Source organism: Pseudorca crassidens, chromosome 3 (genome assembly GCF_039906515.1).
Source record: "Pseudorca crassidens isolate mPseCra1 chromosome 3, mPseCra1.hap1, whole genome shotgun sequence".
Lineage (NCBI taxonomy): Eukaryota > Metazoa > Chordata > Mammalia > Artiodactyla > Delphinidae > Pseudorca > Pseudorca crassidens.
Genome location: NC_090298.1, coordinates 126,179,852 through 126,201,933, shown reverse-complemented (window position 1 = coordinate 126,201,933; position 22,082 = coordinate 126,179,852). Strand labels below are relative to the sequence as shown.

The following is a 22,082-nucleotide window of genomic DNA, read 5'->3' as shown; positions in this document are numbered from 1 at the left end:
CAGCTTGATTTTAATTCATGCATTTACTTAGAAGAAACCAGCCAAGACTCTTTCAGTTACAGGTACTAGAAATCAACTCAAACTGGCCTAATCAAAAGAGGAATTATAGCTAAAACCCCCATGGATATGAGCTTCTGGTTTCGTTAGATTTAGGTGTTCAGGTGTGGACAAGAATCTGTTGCTTCCCAACTCTTAGCTCTTTATTTTTCTTGTGGGGCAGCACCAAGTTTGGAAACCCCAGTGGAATGAAAGCTTCTCTTTCCCTCGAGTTCCAACAAAAATCATGGAAATTAGAGTCATGGACTCACATGCCTGGCCCAAAAACCAATCACTGGTCCCAAGGGGACAGATTACCCTGATTGGCTGGCCTGGATCACGTGCCCACTTTAGAGCTGGATAGGGAAGCTGCACTGACTATACTACTGAAAAAAGGGGAAATGGGTGAGAGCGTATGGAAAAAAAAACACCTGACTTTTTTTTTAACTGCTAGAAAAATTTCCATAAAGTTATAACAACATAGATATATTCAATCTCTTCGTTACATAAATAAAGATGTAGAGGTGCCAAGGAGGATAGGAATTTGCCCACGTTGTCCCAGGAACTCAGTGAAGAAGAGAAGAGTTTGGAGCCCTGGGGGTGGTGGGAAAAGAGATGAGAGAGGGCAAGTCTGGGTTATGGGCGGGGTCTGTGTGCCTGGCATATGGTAGGTGCTCAGGGAGGGCCCAGCTGAAAGACTGGCTCAATGGGTGGATTGCTAAATGAACACACACACTGGGGTATCTTCCCACTAATGCCAGATCTCTGTGCATTCTGCTTTCCAGACAGTGCCTACTTGAACTTGACCTCTGAGCAGAACCTCCTCCAGGAGGTGACCGTGGGTGAGAAGATCGAACTCAAAGTCAAGGTGGAGGCCTACCCAAGCCTGCAAAGTTTTAACTGGACCTATCAGGGACCCTTCCTTGGCCACCAGCCCAAGCTCAATTTTGTAACCAACAAGGGCACATACAGGTATCACCTATTAGCTCGCATCCGCATAGCCCACAGCCAGATGGAGCACTTCAGCCGGGAGTCAGGACACTTGGGTCCTATCTCAACCTTGCTGCGTGACCTGGAGCGAGTCCTTTCCGGTTTCTAGGTCTCATTTTTCTTGACTATGTAGAACCTCGATATCCGTCATCAGCGTCTGAGATGCAGATCAAATTAGTGTATCCCTCTGTCCTATATCCTTGGAAAATCCAATGTCCTCTTCAAGAATTCTACCATTTCTTGGGGGCGTGCCTTCTGATGGTCACCCAAGGTCTCGATCTTATGCCTCCTCTTCTGTGACTAATCCAAATGCAGAAGACACCCCCCCATGACTTCCACTCATAGTCACACTCCTAATAGCAATCGCACGACGTATCTGCCACATACACAGGTTTGGGGAATAGAGGGAATTAACATCTCTCAGTCACAGATACATCAGAAGTTCTTTAAAAGCCTGTGGTCATCCACCCCTGAGAATTTCTCACCAGCTGTGCTCTTCTCCACAGGCTCAGAGCTCTTCTTACAGAGTGCCGTGTGACTCTGCGTCCTCCCGTCTCTCCACTCCCAGAATCCTGCTCATCCCACATGCACAACATTTTAGAAATCTCTTTTTCTTGTCTCCTGTGGACTCTATCCTTGGGGTCTTACTTCCTCATCCAAAGTGACCTAACCCCAGCTAGTTTTCTAAACAAGAGAGTTTCTTCCCCAAGGAGGAACACTGATACCAAGTGTGAAAATGATAATTTCTTTACGCTGTTCTATTTGAATGAGAGAGTACAGCTCCATCAAGGACAGCGAATATGTGATATTCGCTGTGTGATAACTTCCCCTCCCTCACTCGTGACCGAGACCCCTAATTGATTTTTTTTTTTTTTTTTTTTGCGGTACGTGGGCCTCTCACTGTTGTGGCCTCTCCCGTTGCGGAGCACAGGCTCCGGACGCGCAGGCTCAGCGGCCGTGGCTCACGGGCCCAGCCGCTCTGCGGCATGTGGAATCTTCCCGGACTGGGGCACGAACCCACGTCCCCTGCATCGGGAGGCGGACCCTCAACCACTGCGCCACCAGGGAAGCCCCCTAATTCATTTTTAAACCCTTTCCTAATTCATTTTTGAACCCATCCTGCCAGATGCAGCCTCAGAGTCCTTCTCAACACAGTCTCTAGGCTATATTTCCATCATAACTGGCTCATGAGAGGAGACCTGTTTGCCATCCCTGGGCTAGATAATCCCTAGACATCTTCCAACTCCCAAATTCTCTGGAGTTCTCTTCCTAGCTCCAGAAGCCCAAACCTCTTTGATTCCTGGATTCTTGTGTTGTCGATCATCAGAATCAACAAGGATGTTCCCTTGTCCTTATCTTCCTCTTCCCAGTTCCCTTCTTGTCCTTTACGGCCAGGATTTCTAGCTTCCCCTCGTCTAAAGCAGAAGTTCTGAATCTGGAGTCTGCAGACCCCTGGAAGGAGGCTGGTCCATGGATAGGTTTCAGGGGTCTGTAAGCAACAGGGACACTGTGGAAAGGAACCAGGGAGATGCCTTCAAACATAGTAATCTGGGGCCATTCAGCACAGGGCAGATAAGCGTGGGCACCAAACAGCCCACGTGTGTGTTCATAATGGTGATTTTGACTCATGCAGAAAGTTAAATTCTTTCAGTTTAAGAAGGAGATGTTAGTTATCTCAAGGATTGCCCTCTGAATGCCATGGGGTTTAGTCTAGTAATGGCTGCAGATATTTTCCAGTAAAGAGACAAGTGCCTACAATGAGTCAGGCACTCTATCAGGCACTCTGAATACATATCCCTTTAGTCCTTAGGTTGAGTGTGTGGATTAATTACTGTAAGTGTCACCCTTACAGAAAAGGAAGCAAAGGATCAGAGAGGTTAAGTACTTGTCTAAGGTCACACAGCTAGGAAAGGGCAACATTAGGACTTGAGCCCTGTTCTCTGGAGCCCACGGCTACATCCTGCCTCTCTCCCCTCTCAAGGCCCCTCTTGGCAGGGTTGGCGCTTTAGGGATGGAAGCTGACGTGGGTGCTGGCGTCTTCAGCAAGGATTGTTTAGCCCAGTGATGGTGGTGAAAGTAGGTACATTCACTGGGGCCTGTGATGTGCCTCCCAGTGTTGGCATTTTACAGACATCACGTCTACTAAACCTCAGAACAAAAGCGCTTTACGGATGAAAGAAGCAATTAAGGGAAGCGGGTTGGGGGTTTTTGCGTGTCTCAGGGGCACTCAGACTGGGTACTTGAAGGCCTTTGTGCCCCGGACACTTTACCAAAAATAAATCCCTTATAAGGTGGTTGTCTGAGCCCACTGTCCTCACCCCAGATGGCCTGCTCCTCTCACGCAGGTACACCTCCACCCTCACCCTGCTTCGCCTGAAGCCCTTCGAGGCCGGCCACTACTCCTTCCAGGCCAGAAATGCCAGAGGCGAGGAGACCCTGACCTTTGAACTCACCCTTCTATGTGAGTGATGGAGTGGGGCTGGGGACACGGGGTTCCTGAGGCTGCCGGGATGGCTGGGCTGGGGGAGAGAAGACTCAGTGTCGGGTGGTCAAGCCAGGAGGCGGGCCTCTGGGGCTGACTCCTCCCTCCTTTGCCCCTCCCTCTACCTCAGACCCCCCAGAGGTAGAGGTCACGTGGACCCTCATCAACGGCTCTAAAACCCTGCTCTGTGAAGCCTCAGGGTACCCCCAGCCCAATGTGACGTGGGTGCAGTGCAGGGGCCACACGAACAGGTAAGCGGGCTCTGGTTGCCTTCCTCACCTGGGCGCAGGGGCTGGGGCAGGGGCCGGGCACCCTGAAACTCTGAGCCACATTCTGTTCTTCCCAGATGTGATAAGACCCAAGTGCTGGTCCTGGACGACCCGAACCCTGAGGTCCTGAGCCAAAAGCCCTTCCACAAGGTGACCGTCCAGAGCCTGCTGGCCACTGGGACCTTGGAACACAACAGGACGTACGAGTGCAGGGCCTACAACAGCCTGGGGAACAGCTCCCAGGCCTTCGGGCCTGTCTCTGTAGGTGAGCCTTTGACCCGCCTGCTCCAGGCCAAGATGGGAAGGGGGCCCAGGAAACTGCCCCACAGCCCCACCCCTGGGAACCAAGGGCCAGAGTTCCAGTGCCAAGCAGATCCCAGCCATACCGAGTTCTAGCTCTCTGCGTGTGACTCCAGGGCCCCTCCCGACCAAAGCTCTCCTGAAGTGGCGAGATGGGGGAGTCTAGAACCCGTGGGGCTGGAGGTAGTGGGGAGAAGGGCAGAGGGGATGCAGACGTGAGATCCAGAGAGAAAGCAGCCTGAAGCAGCCACAGCCTTATCTGGCCCCTCTCCTCATATTCCTGCACTTGAACTGACTCATTAGTTCATAAGTGTGTATTTGGGACTCACTTCGTGAAGGGAGCAGTGCCTCCCCAGAGCTTAGTCTGGTGATGTGAGCAGGCGACAAATGAACAGTCCCCTCCCCCAATCCCAGGGCCGGCCTTGACGGCCTTCTCCATCCCTTCCAGATTCCCTTCCTGCCAGAGACACAGTCCTATCCATTCAGGGCCACTGTCCAGGGCGGGGGTCACTAACGCAGCTGCATCATCCGTCTAGAGGAAGAGGCATCTTTCTCTGCATTGCACAAAGGCTGCATGTGGGTTAGTTCTCTGATTCTGAGAGGCCCAAGGCTGCACAGGCCCACAGAACCCTCAGGCCTCTAAAAGGCAGATTCAGCACCCACTGTGTGCCAGGCCCGGGTGAGGCTCTCTGGGCCCAGAGAGGACAGAGTGGGAGCCTCTGCCTGGTTCACAGGGGGCCCGCAGGTGCCCCAGCTGCTGGCCTTGGAGCAAGTGGGGCTGAGGTCCGATTCCACATGCCGCTGCCTGGGCTGCTCTGTCTTGCAGCTGGTGGTCGTATATTACAAATAATAAAGCCAACATTTTATTGGAGGCTTACACTGTGCCTGGCATCACGCTAAGCCCTTTACAGGCATTATTTCAACGAACTCGCCCACCCCTAGGAGGTCAGTACAGTCTTCCTTCCCCCCTGGGGCATGATGAACCTGAGGCTTAGAGAGAAGCCACAGGTTCACCGTCACACCTCCCAAGTGGCAGAGGTGAGGCTGGGCCTCAGACTTATGCTGCTGACCTGGGCCAGGAGGTGGAAATTATGTCCTTCCAAACACATGAAGGGAACTAGGGCTGTTGATCTGGGAAGAGGAGACCCCGGGTCCATGAACCTGGCTTTCAGACTCCCAGAAGGGCTGTGTGGTCCCAAAGGGCACGCGGGGAAGCTGCAGGGAAATGCTGGGGAGGCAGATTTCAGTCTAACCTCTGGAAGGTCTTTCCATCCGAGCTGGCCGGAGGTGTAGGTGGTAAGTCTCCACACTGGGGGAGTGTCACGTCATGGCTGAGCCCCAGGCCAGGCTGCTGCAGAGGCTCCTTGCACGGGCCGTGGGTGGGCCGTGTGACCTGAGGGGCTCCGCTGGCCACAGAGGCTGCGAGTCTGGGCAGGGTTTGGAGCTGGCCACGAGCAGTGCTAGAGAGGTGGTCCTCCCTGCCCCCGGCTGGGGGACGGTCTACGGGCTTCCCGCTGAGAGGACTCCTCGTTCAGTCAGTAAGAATTTAGTGGGCACCTACTGAGTCCAGGCAACTGGCCTGTTCCAGTGGGGAGCAGGGGGTCTCAAAGGCCCCTTCTGCTGCTCACTCCTCTGCCCCACCCTTTCCAGGAGCCTACACGCAGCCCCTTGACGAGCCCCTCTTCACGCCGGTGCTGGCGGCCTGCATGTCCGTCATGGCCTTGCTGCTGCTGCTACTCCTGTTGCTTTTGTACAAGTACAAGCAGGTGAGCCTGGGCAGGGCTGGGGGGCGGCCAGGCACCCGAGTGAGCCAGACCCTGCGGCAGTGCCCCCAGGCTGTGTGGATCCACCCTTCAGCCCCTGTGAATACGAATTCACCTGTCAGCCAGTCATTGAACCAACAGCTCTTTAATGGGCGCCTGCTGTATGCCAGTGTCAGTGGCTGGGTGAGCCAAGACTCGGAGCCTCTGAGGTTTTGTCCTCGTAGAAGTCTCTGTCTAGTGAGCTAGACGGTTGCTAATCGAATAGCCACGGAAGTGAGGGCGTGGATCACAGGGAGAGATGCTACGGGGAGAGCCGTGGCTGTTGGGGAGAGCATGAACATGGGAACTTGTCCCAGCTGGGGGCTTCCAGGGACACAGAGAGGGTATCATGGGGCCAGGCCTGTGTCTCTGTCAGGTGGCAGGTAAGTTAGTGGAGGGGAAGGCCTGACCATCATCGTCCTCGTCTTTATTTAATATGATTATTAATCAAGTCTGCCGTTAATTGCACGTTGACGTTTAGTGCACTGCCTGTCACTCTGAGTGCTCAGTCAGTGATGGTGATTTTAGGGGCATTGTTATGAAGCATGTTACCTACATCCCCTCATTTCCTGACCTCAACAACCATGGCATGTGGGTAGTATCACTACCCCATTTTACAGAGTTGGAAGCTGAGGTTCTGGGAGGTTGAGACAGTTGCCCTAGTCTACAGCCGGTCAATGGCAGAGGCTGGTTTTTTAAAAGCCATTTTGTTAAAAACCCATGGAATCATCTTATTTTACCCTCAAAACAATCTAGAGGCAGGGACTAGAGCAGTCAGCATTTTACAGTAAGGAAGCAGGCTCAGCAAGGTTGAAGGACCCGCCCAAGGGTCCCAGTTGCCTTGCACCCCAGAGCCTGTGGCCTCCACCACTTAGCCTCACTGCCTCCCTACATAAAAGACTACTTCTTGTGCAGTCAGGCACTGAGAGGGCCAGGCCAGAAGGCTCTGGGAGGCCAGAAGTGGAGGGATCTTTTCCGGCTGGCAGGGAAGGGAGTCTGCTTGGAGGAGGTGGCTTGGCGTGGGTGGGACAGGTCTTGGAGAACGGGGCAGGCAGCCAGGGGGAGATGAGATTCAGGGAAAGGATGTCTCTGGGGGAGAGGGCGCTGTGTACAAAGAGGCAGGTGGGGGGAAGACCAAGGTGAGTTCCGGAAATACTGATGCCTGGAAGAGGACCCAGGTGGGGACAGGTTGGGGGTCTGAGGGGTTGGACCCCATCCTGTAGGTTCAGCAGGTGTGAACAAGGCAGTGAGGTGAGTTAGGGGTGAATAACCCACCTTGTGGGCTCCTCTGCTGCCTTCTCTTCCCCACACCTGCCTTGTGGGTTTTAGTGTGAGTAGAGGACTTGGAGTAGATAGGTAGGTGGTATGTGGGGGGTGCCCCAGGGGCCCACGGGGTGCCCGGCGCTTATGTCAGCACACAGCATGAGGAGGCAGCTCTGAGCGCAGAATCCAGGGCCCCAGGTCAAGTCTTCAGGGATCTGGGTCCTGCTCGGACACTGGTTTGCCATGAGACCATGGCTGGGTGACTGCCCTGTTTGGGCTTCATGCAACCTTGGCGGGTGGACTGCCCGCTCTGGGCCTCATTTTCCCCACCTGTTCATGGTGGGGTGGGTGACCTTTACAGCCTCCTCCCGTGACATGCCAAGAGCCTGATGGTCTAGTTTAAGAGCCAAGGGTTGGGAGTTGTGTGGATCTGGGTCTGAATCTTGGATGGGCCAGACAGCCCTCCAATCCCAAGATGCATGAGCTATCTTGAGTTCCCCAGCCAACTTCCTCCTGGGTCCAGGGTGTGTAGCATCCATTCAGAGCCCTGTCCGTGCCCAGCACCCTGCTCAGTCCTCTACACGCCGTCACCTCGGTGAACCTTCAGCACAGTCTGGTGCGGGGGCTGCCATTATCAACACCATTTCACAGATGGAGAGACAGAGGCTTAGAGACACCAATTTTCCTAGAGTCCTAGAGCCTGGCAAGGCAGGATTCAGACCCAGATCCATCCAACTCCGCCTGCCTCCGGGGACAGGACTTCACTCATTGTTGTGGCCTCCCATTCCTTCTCTGCGCAGCTCTGTTGCAAAGTTCTTCCTTATATGGAGCTGAAAACAGCCTCTCCGTCCCCACAGAGCTGCCTCCTCAGCCCTGCAGAGATTCTAGAGAAGGGCCCAGTTCCCCTCCAGCCCTTTCTGCCTTGGGCCGCCCAGCCCCCTTGGCCAGCCGTGGTTTGGGGACACCTTACGTTCTCTTCACGGGACCATTTTTGGAACATGTACTCCAGTCACCTCTTATCCCATTTAAGAAACTGAACTGGCCCGTGAGCTGACTCAAGGCCAAGAGAAGGAGGGCATCCCAGGGGTCAAGATGACCATGCCCTGCCTCAGGGCTTGTTGTCCAAGTGTCCTCTGCTTTGCTCCACAGGGTTCTGAGTCTTGTCCCTTCACTGGGGACTCAGCCTGGCTTGTCCTCACTACTCAGGCCTGAGGGGAGGGGTGGCCCCACTTGAGGGAAGGGTTGCTTCAGTCTCAGGGCTGACTCATCGCCTTTCTGGCCCCCAGAGAGACCACAAGGGGGGCCAAGGGGGGAGAGAAAAGGGCAGAAGTCAGCAGGCTGGAAGGAGGAAGGACATGGGGAAGAAAGGATGATGGTGATGGGGAGGACAGGAGGAGACGGGGAAGCCACTGGAGAGGCTGGAATTCTGCGGGTTGGAACTGAGCTCTGGGGATTGGGAGGTATGTGGGGGAAGCACAGGAGGGTCCCCAAGATTTCCAGTGGAAACTGTTCAGATCTCCCCCTTCCTGAGACAGAAAACATCCGCCCACCCAAAACAGCAGGCCTGGATGGGGAGTTGTGGGGACTTTGATGATTCCATGCCTACCTCGGTCACCAAGGGGAAGTGGCCTGGGCCTGTTGTGAGCATTAAGTGAGATGACGCACGTTGAGTGTGGAGCCCAGCGCCCACTCACAGGAAGTGCTCGGGAGACGCTCACTGATAGCATTATACTCCGAGGCTGCCCATCCTGGCCTCCCCATTAGGGTTCTCCTTCAGAGGAGAGGCCCCTCTGGGTAGAAGCCCCCGGGAGTTACACAGAAGCCCTGTCTAGGGATAGCAGAGGCTGAGAGCTAGTGTCTGCTTTCCAGGAAGAGGGGTGGGAATGCCTGAGGCAGGCGTGGGAGAGCTGCGTCGTCCTCCAGGTATCAGGTCTGGGATTCAGAGAGAGCGCTGAAGTTCCAGCCAGATAGCCAGCTCGCGGTGGGCTGGGGAGGGGCTGACTCAGGCCCAGCTGCGGGGCCAGAGGAAGGAGAAGTGGCAGGGGGGGAAAAACCAGCCATCACCACAGTGGCTCCTGGAGATGGAAGTGGCCAGGCAAGGTCAAGGAATCCCTCCCGGTTCTGTGTCCATCCTTTGTGTTGGGAAGGCACCCACACACAGGGTTTGAATCCTCTGACACTCCAGAAGTCCTCTTCCTGTCCCGTTTCAGACTATCTGCTGAAACTGTAACATGGATGTCCTTAGGTTCACCACTAGTCTCTCGTCCTGAATCAGGACCTGGAAATTCTTCCTCATGTCTAACTGCAGTCTTTCCCCCCGAACTACCATCCGGAAGTCCTTCCCTATGGCTATCTGAAGTCTTTTCCCTTAACCTGGTGAGACTTGTCACCCTCCTCCCCAGCACCCACTTTAGCTCCCCCTGCCCGAGTTGGGTGCCCCATGTAGGAGCCCAGCTGCTAAGCACAGCCCAGCTGGTCCCTGTCCCCCACAACTGACCGGAAAGCGAGCTGGACTGCTGACCCGAGGCCTCAGTGTCCTCCACCGCCCCAGCCCAGCTTCCACTTTCCACCTAAACTCTGTCTGCCATCAGCACTTCTCATGGGTACCCCTGGCATGATGCCCCCATGCAGCTGCCACCAGGGGCAGGAAAGAGAGAGGCAGCCGCTCCTCCTCTGCTTATGCTCTGCCGCCAGCTGGCTGGTTGGAACAGCGTGGAGAGCCTGAGGGGAATGCAGGTCCTCCAGACGCCCGCTGTCTTGTACGTGGGGTCTCTCTCTGTTGGTCCTTGAGCAATGTAGAGTCGGATGCATCGCTCACCTGCATCGAGCCTCAAAGGGTTCCCCTTGCGCTTAGAGAACTCACTTGCTGATTGCAGCCCTCAAGACTTTCCTGCCTCCAGAACCGCCCCCCGCTCCCCTCCAGCCACACGGCACCTTCCAGTCCCTTAGACTCGCCCAGACCTTTCCCACCCCCAGGCCTCCACTCCCTGCACCCGCGAAGTGCTTCCCCTGCTGCTCACGTGGCCAGCTCCCTCTCGCCTCCTCAGGGGCCCTCCCTGACTTGTGTTCGGTTGTCCCTGGCGCTCTCTGTCCTATTACTTTGCTTTCTTATCTCCATAGCGCTATTCGAAAATTTCCTACATATGTATCTGAGTTGATTGTCCGTCTTAGCAACTAGAATGCAAACTCCAGGGGACAGGGACTCTTGTTTTGTCAAACTCTGAATCAACGATGCCTGAAACAAACAGGTACTCGGTGAAATATTTGGATGGGATAATATTCAGCCTTAAAAAGGCAGGAAATGCTGACATAGGCAACAACATGGATGAACCTTGAAGACATCATGCAAATTGAGATAAGCCAGTTACAAAGGGACAGATCCTGCATGATTCCAGTTAAATAAGGTACCTGGAACAGTCAGATGCATGAGATAAGTGGCTGGGGGCTCGGGGGAGGGGGGAACAGGGAATTGTTGTTTAGTGAGTACAGACTTGCAGCTTTTCAAGATGAAAAGAGTTCTGGAGGTTGGTTGCACAACAGTGGGACTGTCTATAACACTACTGAACGGTATACTCAAAACTGGTTGGGATGGTAAATTTTGTTCTTACCACAAGTGAAAATAAAACAAACAAGTAATAATTGGATGGGAGGATGGACGGATGGATGGATGGATCTACAGTTCCACCCTCCCTCCTGGCTCAGGAATTACTACCTTATCAGAGCTGTCAAAACCCTCAGAGGTGGTCCTGTCCAAATCTTTCAATACACAGGTAGGGAAACTGAGGCTTGGAGAATGGACGGTCCCATGGTAAGGCCAAGCCAGGCAGGGACGGGGCTCTCGGTGCCATGGGCATGAGATGACACAGCCCCTCTCACCACATCGCAGGCCACACCGACCTCCTCCCGCTGTGCGGTGGGACTGCCCAGCCCCTGTCCTCCCGGGTCGGGATGATGTCCAAGATCCACCTGCCAGGCCCAGCTGACCCATGCCTCCTCCCTCTCCCTCTGCAGAAGCCCAAGTACCAGGTGCGCTGGAAGATCATTGAGAGCTACGGGGGCAACAGCTACACCTTCATCGATCCAACCCAGCTGCCCTACAACGAGAAGTGGGAGTTCCCCCGGAACAACCTGCAGTTTGGTGAGCCGGGGTCTCAGCACCCAACACGCCCTCCTGTCACAGGGCCAGCGTGGGTGGCAGGGAGCCTGTGGGCCCTTAGGTGCCCCGGGACCTAAGCAGGCTGTGTGTGTGGCAGGTAAAACCCTTGGAGCAGGTGCCTTTGGGAAGGTGGTAGAGGCCACGGCCTTTGGTCTGGGCAAGGAAGATGCTGTTCTGAAGGTGGCTGTGAAGATGCTGAAGTGTGAGTACAGGAAGCAGCTTTGGGGCAGCAGGTAGGAGGTGGTATCTGCCAAGGGAGGGTCTGTTCTGTCGTCACAAGGGCATCACCCACATTTTCGGCCTGTCAGGGCCTGTGGAACAGAGCCTGGGATCGGGGGTGAGGACTCTCGGCTTCCTTTGTGAGCTCCCGGCTCCCTCTAACTCCTGGGTGTGGAAGGGCTTCTGCCTGAGCCTCAAAGGGGCTCTGGTGCACAGAGGCCATCCTGGCCTATGGCCTGGCCACAGGTTGGTCTCCTGCCGCCCACAATCAGCTCAGTAACAGGCCATCTGTCCTCTCTCTCTCCCCATAACTCCCATCGTGTGTCCTCATTTCTCCTGCCTCTTTCGGCTTCTGATTGCTTTGGGGCTCTGGGTCCCCTCTGCTTTGCTCCCCTGGGCGTCTGTGTGCATGGCTCTCCATGTCCTGCCCTTTCTCTGTGGGACCTGTGGCCCCATCTCCCAGCCACGGCTCACGCTGACGAGAAGGAGGCCCTCATGTCGGAACTGAAGATCATGAGCCACCTGGGCCAGCACGAGAACATAGTCAACCTTCTGGGAGCCTGTACCCACGGAGGTAAGGGGCCCATCGTGGTGGGGCCTCTTGGGTGTCTGAGGGTCCCAGGGCTACCTCACTCCATCCTCCCCTTCCCGTCTCCACAAAGTGAAGGTGGGATCCCTGTCTCAGCAACCCTTGAATTCCTAGGCCAGATGCCTGGGCTGGTCAGAAGCTGCTTATGGATGACAGGCAGTTCTGTGAGATCTGATCAGTGGCTCTCAGACATGGGTGGGCATCAGAGTCACCTGGAAAAGGAGAAAAGAGTGCAGATGCCTGGGCCCTGCTCCAGGGAGTCTGACGCTATGGGTCTGGAGTGAAGCCCTTCAAATCTACCTTTTAGGAAGCCCCCACTCAAAGAGGCTTGGACACTCACCACAGGGCCCACAGAAGTGCCCCAGGGCCTGTTGGGACTCTCAGTCCGCTCCAGTCTCTTCTCCTCTAGCAGCTTTGACTTGTGTGGAACTGTCACAGATTTCCTTCGAAGAAAGAATTATTCAGCTACAGTTTTTTGGAGGTTCCTCTGCTTTAGACAGTTGGGTCACTGAGGTCACCCAGAAAGCAGGGAGGGCTGCTTATAGACAGGCAGGATTAGAACCCGGGGCTCCTGAGTTCCAGTCCAGGTTCTTATTGCCCCCGCCCCATGTTCCTGTCCACATGGGGTGGTGTGTTAGGGGTGCACTGACCCCACTCTTGGCTGCTCTAGGCCCTGTCCTGGTCATCACCGAGTACTGCTGCTATGGCGACCTGCTCAACTTTCTGCGAAGGAAGGCTGAGGCCATGCTGGGACCCAGCCTGAATCCAGGCCAGGACCCCAAGGCAGGCACCGGCTACAAGAACATCCACTTGGAAAAGAAATACATCCGCAGGTAGTATCCTGGTGAAAGACAGGAAGGAGGCCAGGACTGGGAGGTGGGGCCCCCACGTCTGTCCCCGAAGTCAGCTCCGGGTTGGGTGGCTTGCGTGGCCCTCGCCTTCCCGTTTGTGCTGTGCGGAGTAGCCACCCATATCATGTGGGCAACTCAGTTTTCCTCCTATTTATTCCCATAATCCAACAAATATTTGAGCCCCTACTATGTTCTGGGAGTATTGAGGGCAAAGATGGGCCGCTCATCGTCTGGTGGAGATGGGCATTAATGAGATCATTATCTTATCATACGTAAAAGATCAACCAAGATCCGTCCGGGGCCCTCGCCAGCGATGGGCAAATCTTGGGGATAATGGCCCTGTTTCTCCCACAGCATGTGCTGTCGGGGGCTGGAGGGAACCCATTCCACTTTTGAGTAGCCATGCAGAAGTGGGATAGAGTCTTTCGGGCGTTGAATGAGCAGGGGCAAAACAGCATAGCTGTGGCCAGGTCCCTGGTCCACTTGGGCCTCGGCTTCCCCCCCAGCCATCAGGGGTTGAACCCCTCAGGGTCTCTCTGCTCTCTCGTTCTGTAATGCTGTGATTCCTGGAAGCCACCCAGAGGCAGATAGACAGAGCCACATTGGGGAACCAGAGAAAAGAAGTGGCCTTTGTGTCACACATGAGTCAAGGGCAGAGGCGGAGCCTGGCTGGATTCTGCTCTGTTGACTCCTTGTCCAGTGCTCACCTGAGCTACACTGATCTCCTGGGAGTCTTGGACTCGGGGCTTGTGAGGCTTCAGGGCCAGGCTGCTGGGTCAGAACAAGGGTATATATACACTGGGCTCCTATCCTACCAATGTCAGCTACCAAACCAGGGGAGGCAAAAGGGGAAGAAGGCCATTTCACTCCACCCAGTGACCTCGAGTATGGGGGCTGGCAGGATTTTCTCTGATTTTCTGACACCCTTTTGAGTGGGTGGCTCACGCTGGGCCTCAGCAGGCTAGAAACTCAGGCCAGAGCAACTCAAAATGAGAACTGAAGTCAAGTATTAGCTTCCATCTTCAAATCTACAGATGGGGAAAGGATTCCGAGTCGGGTGATTTCAAGGGCAAACGGCATGTGAACCAGTCCTACTAATGAGATCCCAGGTTGCCTTAATAGAAGTACACTTTCTAGACCAAGGGAGTGGATAGTTTAATGGTCAAACCATAAATAAAGCACTAGGTTGTTTTTCTGGGAACACGAGAGCAAGGACATCGTCAAGGTGCACAGCTGTATCACAGAGGGAGCAGCTGAGAGGTCCTGACTCCTATCTGGTTGGAATATTAGACGCAGTGGTGGCTATTCAGTGTGGAGCAGTGCTTCTCAACCTGAACAGCCACCCGAAGCACAGGCTCACAGGCTTCTGAGAGCTGTTAGGAATGTACAATCTCAGGCCTACCCAAACCTGCGGAGTCAGAATCTGCATTTAAATAAGATTCCCCAGGTGATTCACATGCACGTGGATAAGTTTAAGAGGCACTGCTCTAGACCAGTCCTCAACTCTGGCTACACACGGGAGTTGCCTGGATTAACGTGTAAGTGGGAATGACTGGGTTTTACCCCTGGAGTTTCTGAAGTCTTTGGTTCGATGGTCTGAGTATCTGGAACTCCCTGGGTGATTTTAATGTGCAGCCAGAAGGGAGAGCCGTGATGTAGACAAGAGGGCTCAAAGAAGGGGCCCTGGAATATGCTCGAAGCCCTGCTGGGCTGTTCCAGAGAAGAGGGAGATGCTTCTGGAGGGCAGAGCGAGGACCAGGAGGAGGAATAGCCCGGGGGCAGATTAACATTAGGAACGGTGGAGAACTTTCTAACAGGTAGAGCTGCCCAAAGAGAGAACAGGTTGTAAGCTCCCTCACTGGATGGCCAAGCAGAGGTCACTGATGAAAGGAGGTGTCAGAAAGGGAAGTTCAAGTTGACCCTGAGGTCCCTTCCTTTCTCTGCTGAGTGGCTGGGAGAGGCCTGAGCTGGGCAGTGCGGTGACAGGCACTGATCAGCCCGCGGTCCCCTCTCCTATGCAGGGACAGCGGCTTCTCCAGCCAGGGTGTGGACACCTATGTGGAGATGAGGCCTGTCTCCACTTCTTCATCAAATGATTCATTCTCTGAGCAAGGTGCGGAGGAGGTATCAGGGCTGAGGGAGACGAGAGGGGCTGCTTGGGTTGAGGTGGGGAGGCCGCCCTGACACCTCTCCCCACACCAGACCTGGACAAGGAGAACGGGCGGCTGCTGGAGCTGCGTGACCTGCTCCACTTTTCCAGCCAGGTGGCCCAGGGCATGGCATTCCTCGCTTCCAAGAACGTGAGTCAGAAAACAGGTCCCTATGATGTGTGGTCACCCGGGGTGTGGGGGGCGGGGGGGTGGCAGGGGCAGCCAACACCCCGTGAGGCTGGATGGGTGAGGACAAGGGGGAGAAAAGGGAGTGTGTGAAGGGGGCCGTCCTCCTTACAACACAGGCCTGGGAGTCTAGAGCCTGAATGCTGGCTCTGCCGCTTGCTGTGTGGCTTTGAGCAACTGCTGAACCTCTCTGAGCCTAGGTTTCTACACCTATAGAAACGGGCACAATCGTAGAATGGCATGAAGGTGGAATTGGGTTACAACGTGTGCAGATGTTTAGGGAAGGGCCTGGAACGGCAGGGCCCTGAGGGTGGCAGCTCCTGCTCCTGTTAGGAGCCCCAGGGCTCACTGCTCCTGGGCCCGTGCAGACCATCTAGCTCTGAGGCAGCTCCTGCCACGCAGGGCCAGAGTCATGATGGTTTCTCAACACTGACTGTATGCCCACATTAAATTTTCCTAGACCTGGGTCTTGGTAGAAGGTAGGGACAGGATCCAGGGTACAGGACCAAAACTGATGCCCACTTCCTCGAGGAGGACCCCAAGCCTTCTGGGTGGGGTCCTGGCTGTTCCTCCTGCACCTTGGGCTCAGGTAGCGGGGGGGTCAAGACTAACCCTACAGTGCTTTCCCTCAGTGCATCCACCGGGACGTGGCAGCCAGAAACGTGCTGCTGACCAGTGGCCATGTGGCCAAGATTGGGGACTTTGGTCTGGCTAGGGACATCATGAATGACTCCAACTACATCGTCAAGGGCAACGTGAGTGCTGGGAAGGCTGGGCCAGGCCGGGGAGGGGTGGTGACCCAGGGTGCAAGGTGACTGGGGTCTGCTGTGCCAGGCCCGCCTGCCCGTGAAGTGGATGGCCCCAGAGAGCATCTTCGACTGCGTCTACACAGTTCAGAGCGACGTCTGGTCCTACGGCATCCTCCTCTGGGAGATCTTCTCACTTGGTAAGCCGCTGGCGCAGTGCAGGCTCAGCGTAGGGCTGACTGGTGCTTGGTTACCCATGGTGTCCTACACCTCGTGGAGGATGCTAGTCCAGGACACTTGGTGGTCAGGGCAGAGCAAGGGCTGCTAAGAGTGCAGGGATGGGCGAAGTATCTTAAAACCAAGCGTTGCAGCTCCGGAGTGGGCGGGGCACACCCTCTACCTCGACAGGCACTCCCTCCAGGCGGTGTCCTCACCTGTCTGCTTGTGCAGTTGCTGTTTCCTAGAATGCTGTTTGCCCTCACTCTCTGAAACATGCATGTCTTTGAAGATACAGCTCCTATTTCTGGAGCAGTAGGCACAGGAAGTTGGGCTAAGCCCTTCAATGTACTCCTCTACCAAGCTCTTATTCCAAAGCTTGTGCTGGGATTTTGTGGGTGTGATGAGGCCTGGCTGAAGACTTTCAACGTCCTAGAAGCCTAAGCCGTTTGCAGTGCCCGGCATATAGTAAACACTTGTTAAGCGGAGCTGCTGTTCTATTATCGCAGTCCAGCTGGGACCCTGCACAGCCAGCCCTGCCAAGATGTGTGGGGGAAGGTGACGGTGAGCACTGAATATGGTCTTTTCCATGATCCTGTCCTTTGCAGGCCTGAACCCCTACCCTGGCATCCTGGTGAACAGCAAGTTCTATAAACTGGTGAAGGACGGATACCAAATGGCCCAGCCTGCGTTTGCCCCAAAGAACATGTAAGTGAAGGACCCCAGGGAGGAAGAATACCCCAGGATTTGTTGGAAGTGGATGGGAAGGTGTGTGGCCTGTCTTTCCTGTCCACAACGTTCCAGGGTCAGGCTTCCACTTGCCCACAGTGGACTAAGACCCCTTTTTATCAACTTCAGGGTTTCCACTGGTTTCCCAGGTAGCACGGGGGACATTCTCAAAGAGGGCTCTCAGCTGGGGCCGGCCCTAAGACGGATGATGAATGTTTAACTCAGACTCTGTTGCTATGACCTCAAGAGGGCTCTCTCTTTCCTTCCCTGTCCTGGAGCTCTGTGGTGGCGGCCAGCCTCTCACTCAGCATAGCCAGCCAGCCGCTGCAGCCTCTTAACTGCCTCACGCCAGCCAGCCCACCCCAGGCTCCTCACTGGCTCCCTGCCCTCACCACAGCCTTCCCCCACACTCGCTGGCCCATCTCACCCACTGCATCTTTCTCCAGCCACTGTCTCTCCACGGCTGCTCCCTATATGCCACCCAGGCGCTTACTGCCAAGGTGGATGCACTCAGCCAGCTAGCTCCTCAGCCACTTAAGTCCTACCATCAACTGGCCTCTTAAACCTACCTGCAGGCAGCAGGAGTGCCCCTTCTTCATCCTAGGAGCTTGGGCAAAGGAGCATCTCTGAGCTTTTTTCCTCCTCAGTTACCACGCCCATTTTGACAAAAAGCCCCTTTTCCCGGGGTTACTGGAAAGATTAGATAATGCACACCAAGGACTTCGCACTGGCCTTGTGCAAAGCTCACTTCTGACTTGGTTTTGGGACCTCTGCGGGGCAGGACCCTGTAGTGTGTGTGCGTGCGTGCATGCACAGACATGATGAGTCCCAGGCCCACAAGTAGCTTCTGTCCTGCCTCAGATACAGCATCATGCAGGCCTGCTGGGCCCTGGAGCCGACCCGCAGACCCACCTTCCAGCAAATCTGCTCCCTCCTTCAGGAGCAGGTTCTAGTGGATAGAAGAGAGCAGGTGAGTGGTGCCAGGCTCAGGGTGGGTGGCTGGTTAAAGCTGGGCCTGACTGATCAGTTCTGACCATCCCCTGACACCCCCCCACCCAGGACTACAGCAACCTACCAAGCAGCAGCAGTGAGCCGGAGGAGGAGAGCTCCAGCGAGCACCTGGGCTGCTGTGAGCAGGGGGACGTTGCCCAGCCCCTGCTGCAACCCAACAACTACCAGTTCTGCTGAGGAGGTGATCACAGGGATGTACTCGCTCCCCTCCTCCATGGATGGGGCACCATGGGGAGAGCACAGACTGTGCCCTTGGTCATTTCCCTCAACAGCCCAGCCCTGAAACTCAGGAATGTGGGAGCTACAGGAGGTTGGAGAGAACCCCACTCCCAGGGCCTGGGCCATCACTGCCAGTCAGGGGCTGGGGCTCAGCCCCGCCCCCGCCAGTTCTCAATGCTGTGGCCTCGTGTGTGCTATGCCAACTGGGAGAATACCCAGCTCACTCTTAGCCTGTTCCCGCTTCCTCCTCTCCTTCCCTCCTGTTTCAAGGGAAATGGACTGGTTTTGTGACTGAAGTCCCCAGGAGCTGCCCAAACCTTGAGGAAAAAACAAGGCTCCCTGGCCCTTGGCCGAATGGAAGAACACCTGCTGAGTGGATCAAGGCGAGCAGGCCGGTGCTCAGGGCTGCACTTGGTTCAGGCCCTTGGAGCAGGGTGACTCCTCTGTAAGAATCTAATTGTCCCTCTCTGCCCTCTAAGCCTTCTCTCCACGGCCCCACCCACCCTAGGTCTGGTATTGCTGCAATGAGCCAGGTGGCAGCTAAAGGTTGGGGTGCTCTGTCCGGCCCCGCCCCGCCATTCTGAGCTGGAAGGCAGGGGCCCCGTGTGGCTGGCCACACCAAGCAAGCAGCACACGCTCCAGGTTGACTCATCATAACTAACAGTCACGCTGTGGGATGTCTCTGTCAGTCAGCATTAAACTAACAGCATTAACACAGCTGGCCTCTGGTCTTTGTGCCATGCGGATTCCCGGGGACCTCCGTCCATCCTTCCGCGGTGAGTGCCCAACCCCAGCACCTCTGGGGCCCAACCACACTGAGCTGCATACAATGAGGCTGGAATGGACTCTTGTTGCACCCAAACCATATAATTTAATAAACTTTATTCTGGTCGGGGAAGAGGGAGGGGAAAAAAGCCACCTATTCCACTCCTCTCAATAAATTAAATAACGCGGCCAATTCCCGTGCCCTAAGCAAACTTTGGGCACTTGAGCCAGTCCTGCTGTTTCCTTACGGCCCAGTCTGCTTACCCTTCACAGAAGGGAGTTTTTCCTACTGCCCCCAGGTTATATCATGCTCACGGGCCACACCCCCTCTGTGACGAGGGTCCAGAGAGGATGCAGGCTGCAGCAGCAGTGACCAGGAAAGGAGGAAGGGGCTCCTCTTCCTCAAAGCTTGGGGCAGGGAGACTAGGCCTGGAAGAGAGTTGTGGCTCACCCTTTCTCAGCTGCCCCCAGATGTGGGTGCAGAGGGAATGCATTCCTCCTCTGGGAGAAGGACCCCTGGAGCTAATGAAGCCCCCAAGGCCCCGAGTCAAAGGCAACAGGCCGCAGGGGCTGGAAACGGTGTCCCTGGGTGGGAAGGGAAACCTCAGCAGCCTTGGCCCACCCAGGACCTCCACCCCCACCCACAGGCGCCCCTGGGAAGCCAGCAGCTACCTGCCTTCTCTCAGCCTCCCTGCCCCTTTACTGAACATATGGTGCCACCCAAAGAGTGTCCTGGTGCCCGTCCCGACCCCCAGAAGGTTGAGAACCAAGGACCCTGGGCTCCACCGTGCTCAGGAAATGGAAGCTCTTTGGTCAGTCCCAGCATCAGAAGCTGGTCCCCTGGATGGATCTGCCTTGGGCAAGGGCCTTACTATGGCTTGAGAGAGATGGTGCGGTCCCTGCACAAGAGCCCGGCTTACTCTGCAGCTGTGGCCACCTCCTCTTCCTCAGCGTCCTCCTCCGTCTCTGTCTTGATCTGAGCAACCCCGAGGCGGTACAGGGTGTCTCGGATGACCACCTCGCCAGGCTGGCAGCTCTGCACAATGTCATGGATCTGCCGGTTGACAATCTCGCGACTGGTGAGGAAGTCCATGAGGCGGTTGTAGAGGTAATAGTGGGTGGCATTGTCAAAGGCAATGGGCCGCTGGCGGACGCTGTTTGGTTTGCTGTCTGCAAAGGAGGACAGGATGGCTGCGTAGGGCGCCAACTCAGGACACAGGGCCAAGGAGTGGTGCCCAGCACTGGGGTCGCCAGGACTGGGCTGTGTGCCTGCATGGACGATGCGCCGTGTGGCAGTCTTGGTGACCGGGTGCTGGACAGAGTGCTCAGCCTCTGACATATCCACCGTATAATGCTGGTCCAAGAGTTCTGGGCAGGACACGCTCTACAAGGGAGATGATAAGCCACTGTGACGTGAGGGAAGATTAAGGTCCAAGCTGTGGGTGAGCCAGCTCTGTTTAAATCCTACCGTCACCACATAACACGTTTCCCGGGGCAAGTCCCCCTTTCCTCCTCCCCTGTGCCTCCGTTTCCTCATGTGAGAATGGGGACAGTAACAGTGGCCACCTCCCAGAGCAGATGCTGGATTACCTGAGCTAATATTTATATCTGCCTAAGCAATCAGGCTGGGGCTGCAGGGGAACAGGAAGAGGCTCAGATGCCTCACACCAACCTTACAAACCCAGTGAGCCCCATGGACTAAGGCAAAGGCCAGTGAGGACAATGATGGCCCCTTCCTATTACCAGTCCTAACGTCTCTTCTAGCCAAGGGCATGTGCCCGTGCTAAGAACCACAGCCTGATACAGTGCACCAAGACAGAGACCAGGGCTCTGCCATTCATCTGCTGTGTGACACTCGACAGGTCCATTTTCACCTCGGGCCCTTACTTCCCCCTTTTAATTAGAGGAAAGGGGTTGACATGGTCAGCATTTTCTAAGCCACTGTGTCTCTAGATCACAACACAAGGAGTGCCACACAGCATATTCGGTCAAAGCCAAAACAGGGCTGGTCTGGGCCTTCAGTATGTCAGCATGTTAGTATGTCAGCATGCACAGTGTCCTCAAAGGTGGCAATTTTCTAGGCTTAACTGCAAGGTGACCCCTTTGACCCCAAGATACCTGGGGTCACCCTGGGCACCCTAAATGACATGCTGTGGCCTCACACACACGCATGGGGTGGGTCAGTAAAAATTTGTGGAGTAAATGCTGGTTCCAGAGCACTGAGACAAAACACTGGTGGAGAAAAAAGGTGGTGGATGGTTCGCAGAAGGTCTTCCCAACGAACCAGGGGGATGCGTCCCAGTTCCTCAGAAGGGAACTCACCACAGGCGGCTCCGTGGGGCTGGAGAAACAGCCCTGATTCCTCCCCCACATCTGGTTGGTCAGCTCCGGGTAGCAGAGGTCAGCACACAGGGCCACTGGTGTGGCCATGTCGACCACATACACAGGAGGCCAATGGCGGGAGGAGACGAGCAGGTCCACATGGTCGAGGGCACTCTCGCCCCGCACGAGATACTTAGAGCCACACACCACCTGGTGGGGAGATGGAGTATAGCACAGGGTGAAGAAGCCAATCTGCTGACAGACCGAGTCAGGTCCACTCGCTTCCTCCCAGGAAGACGGACAATCAGGTTTTATGACTGAGGTCACGCCATCCTGCCAGAGCCCGTGACATTCTGCTTCCCTCCTACTTCTGGCCCTAAATGAAGTCGCCAGCTCACTGCAGCCTGGGAGAAGAGCTGGGAGCATCCTGGGAGAAGAGCTGGGAGCATCCAATGAGGCTGAGAGATCCCCCCCATCCCCACCCACCAAGGCATCACCTCCAAACCCCACCCTCCCCATCACCCCACCAAACACCAGCTAGTCCAGTGGTTCCCAAGCTGCATGGCACCAGCAGCTAGGAGGAAGTTCCTGGGTCCCACTCCAAATCTACACAATTAGCCACTGAAGGTGGAGTCTAAGCATCTGTATTTTGAGCAGACCCTGATGGTGCTGTCCAGATGAGACCCCCTGATGAAGGTATAGCCTTCCTCAAATCCCCCAAATACCACTCCACTGCTGGGCAGCTGTGTGTCCACTGGAGAATTCTGCCTCTACCTCCCTA

At 55.4% G+C, this 22,082-nt stretch overlaps 2 protein-coding genes across 6 annotated transcripts in view; one reads left to right on the top strand and one right to left on the bottom strand.

Annotated features, from left to right (window-relative positions):
* Positions 1-18,929, top strand: part of CSF1R (colony stimulating factor 1 receptor) — a 30,320-nt gene extending 11,391 nt beyond the window's left edge. The window contains exons 6-21 of the mRNA XM_067732249.1: positions 822-1,008; positions 3,372-3,487; positions 3,639-3,759; positions 3,855-4,042; positions 5,728-5,843; positions 11,154-11,280; positions 11,396-11,500; positions 11,981-12,091; positions 12,777-12,939; positions 14,979-15,070; positions 15,160-15,257; positions 15,926-16,048; positions 16,128-16,239; positions 16,864-16,963; positions 17,846-17,954; positions 18,044-18,929. Of these exons, the coding sequence (XP_067588350.1) occupies positions 822-1,008; positions 3,372-3,487; positions 3,639-3,759; positions 3,855-4,042; positions 5,728-5,843; positions 11,154-11,280; positions 11,396-11,500; positions 11,981-12,091; positions 12,777-12,939; positions 14,979-15,070; positions 15,160-15,257; positions 15,926-16,048; positions 16,128-16,239; positions 16,864-16,963; positions 17,846-17,954; positions 18,044-18,172 (1,997 nt within the window). The 3' untranslated portion in view covers positions 18,173-18,929. The remainder of the gene's footprint in view (positions 1-821; positions 1,009-3,371; positions 3,488-3,638; positions 3,760-3,854; positions 4,043-5,727; positions 5,844-11,153; positions 11,281-11,395; positions 11,501-11,980; positions 12,092-12,776; positions 12,940-14,978; positions 15,071-15,159; positions 15,258-15,925; positions 16,049-16,127; positions 16,240-16,863; positions 16,964-17,845; positions 17,955-18,043) is intronic.
* Positions 18,930-19,079: 150 nt separating this feature from the next.
* The window catches only part of HMGXB3 (HMG-box containing 3), a 59,519-nt gene continuing 56,516 nt past the window's right edge, over positions 19,080-22,082 (bottom strand). For 4 of the 5 annotated variants that reach the window (XM_067732241.1, XM_067732242.1, XM_067732244.1 and 1 more), the window contains 2 exons: positions 21,302-21,511; positions 19,080-20,363 (listed from right to left, as the gene is read on the bottom strand). In XM_067732241.1, coding sequence (XP_067588342.1) covers positions 19,896-20,363; positions 21,302-21,511 — 678 coding nt within the window. In that variant the 3' untranslated portion in view covers positions 19,080-19,895. Of the gene's footprint in view, positions 20,416-21,301; positions 21,512-22,082 lie in introns of all 5 variants that reach the window. The other variant, XM_067732245.1, reaches the window with a different exon arrangement.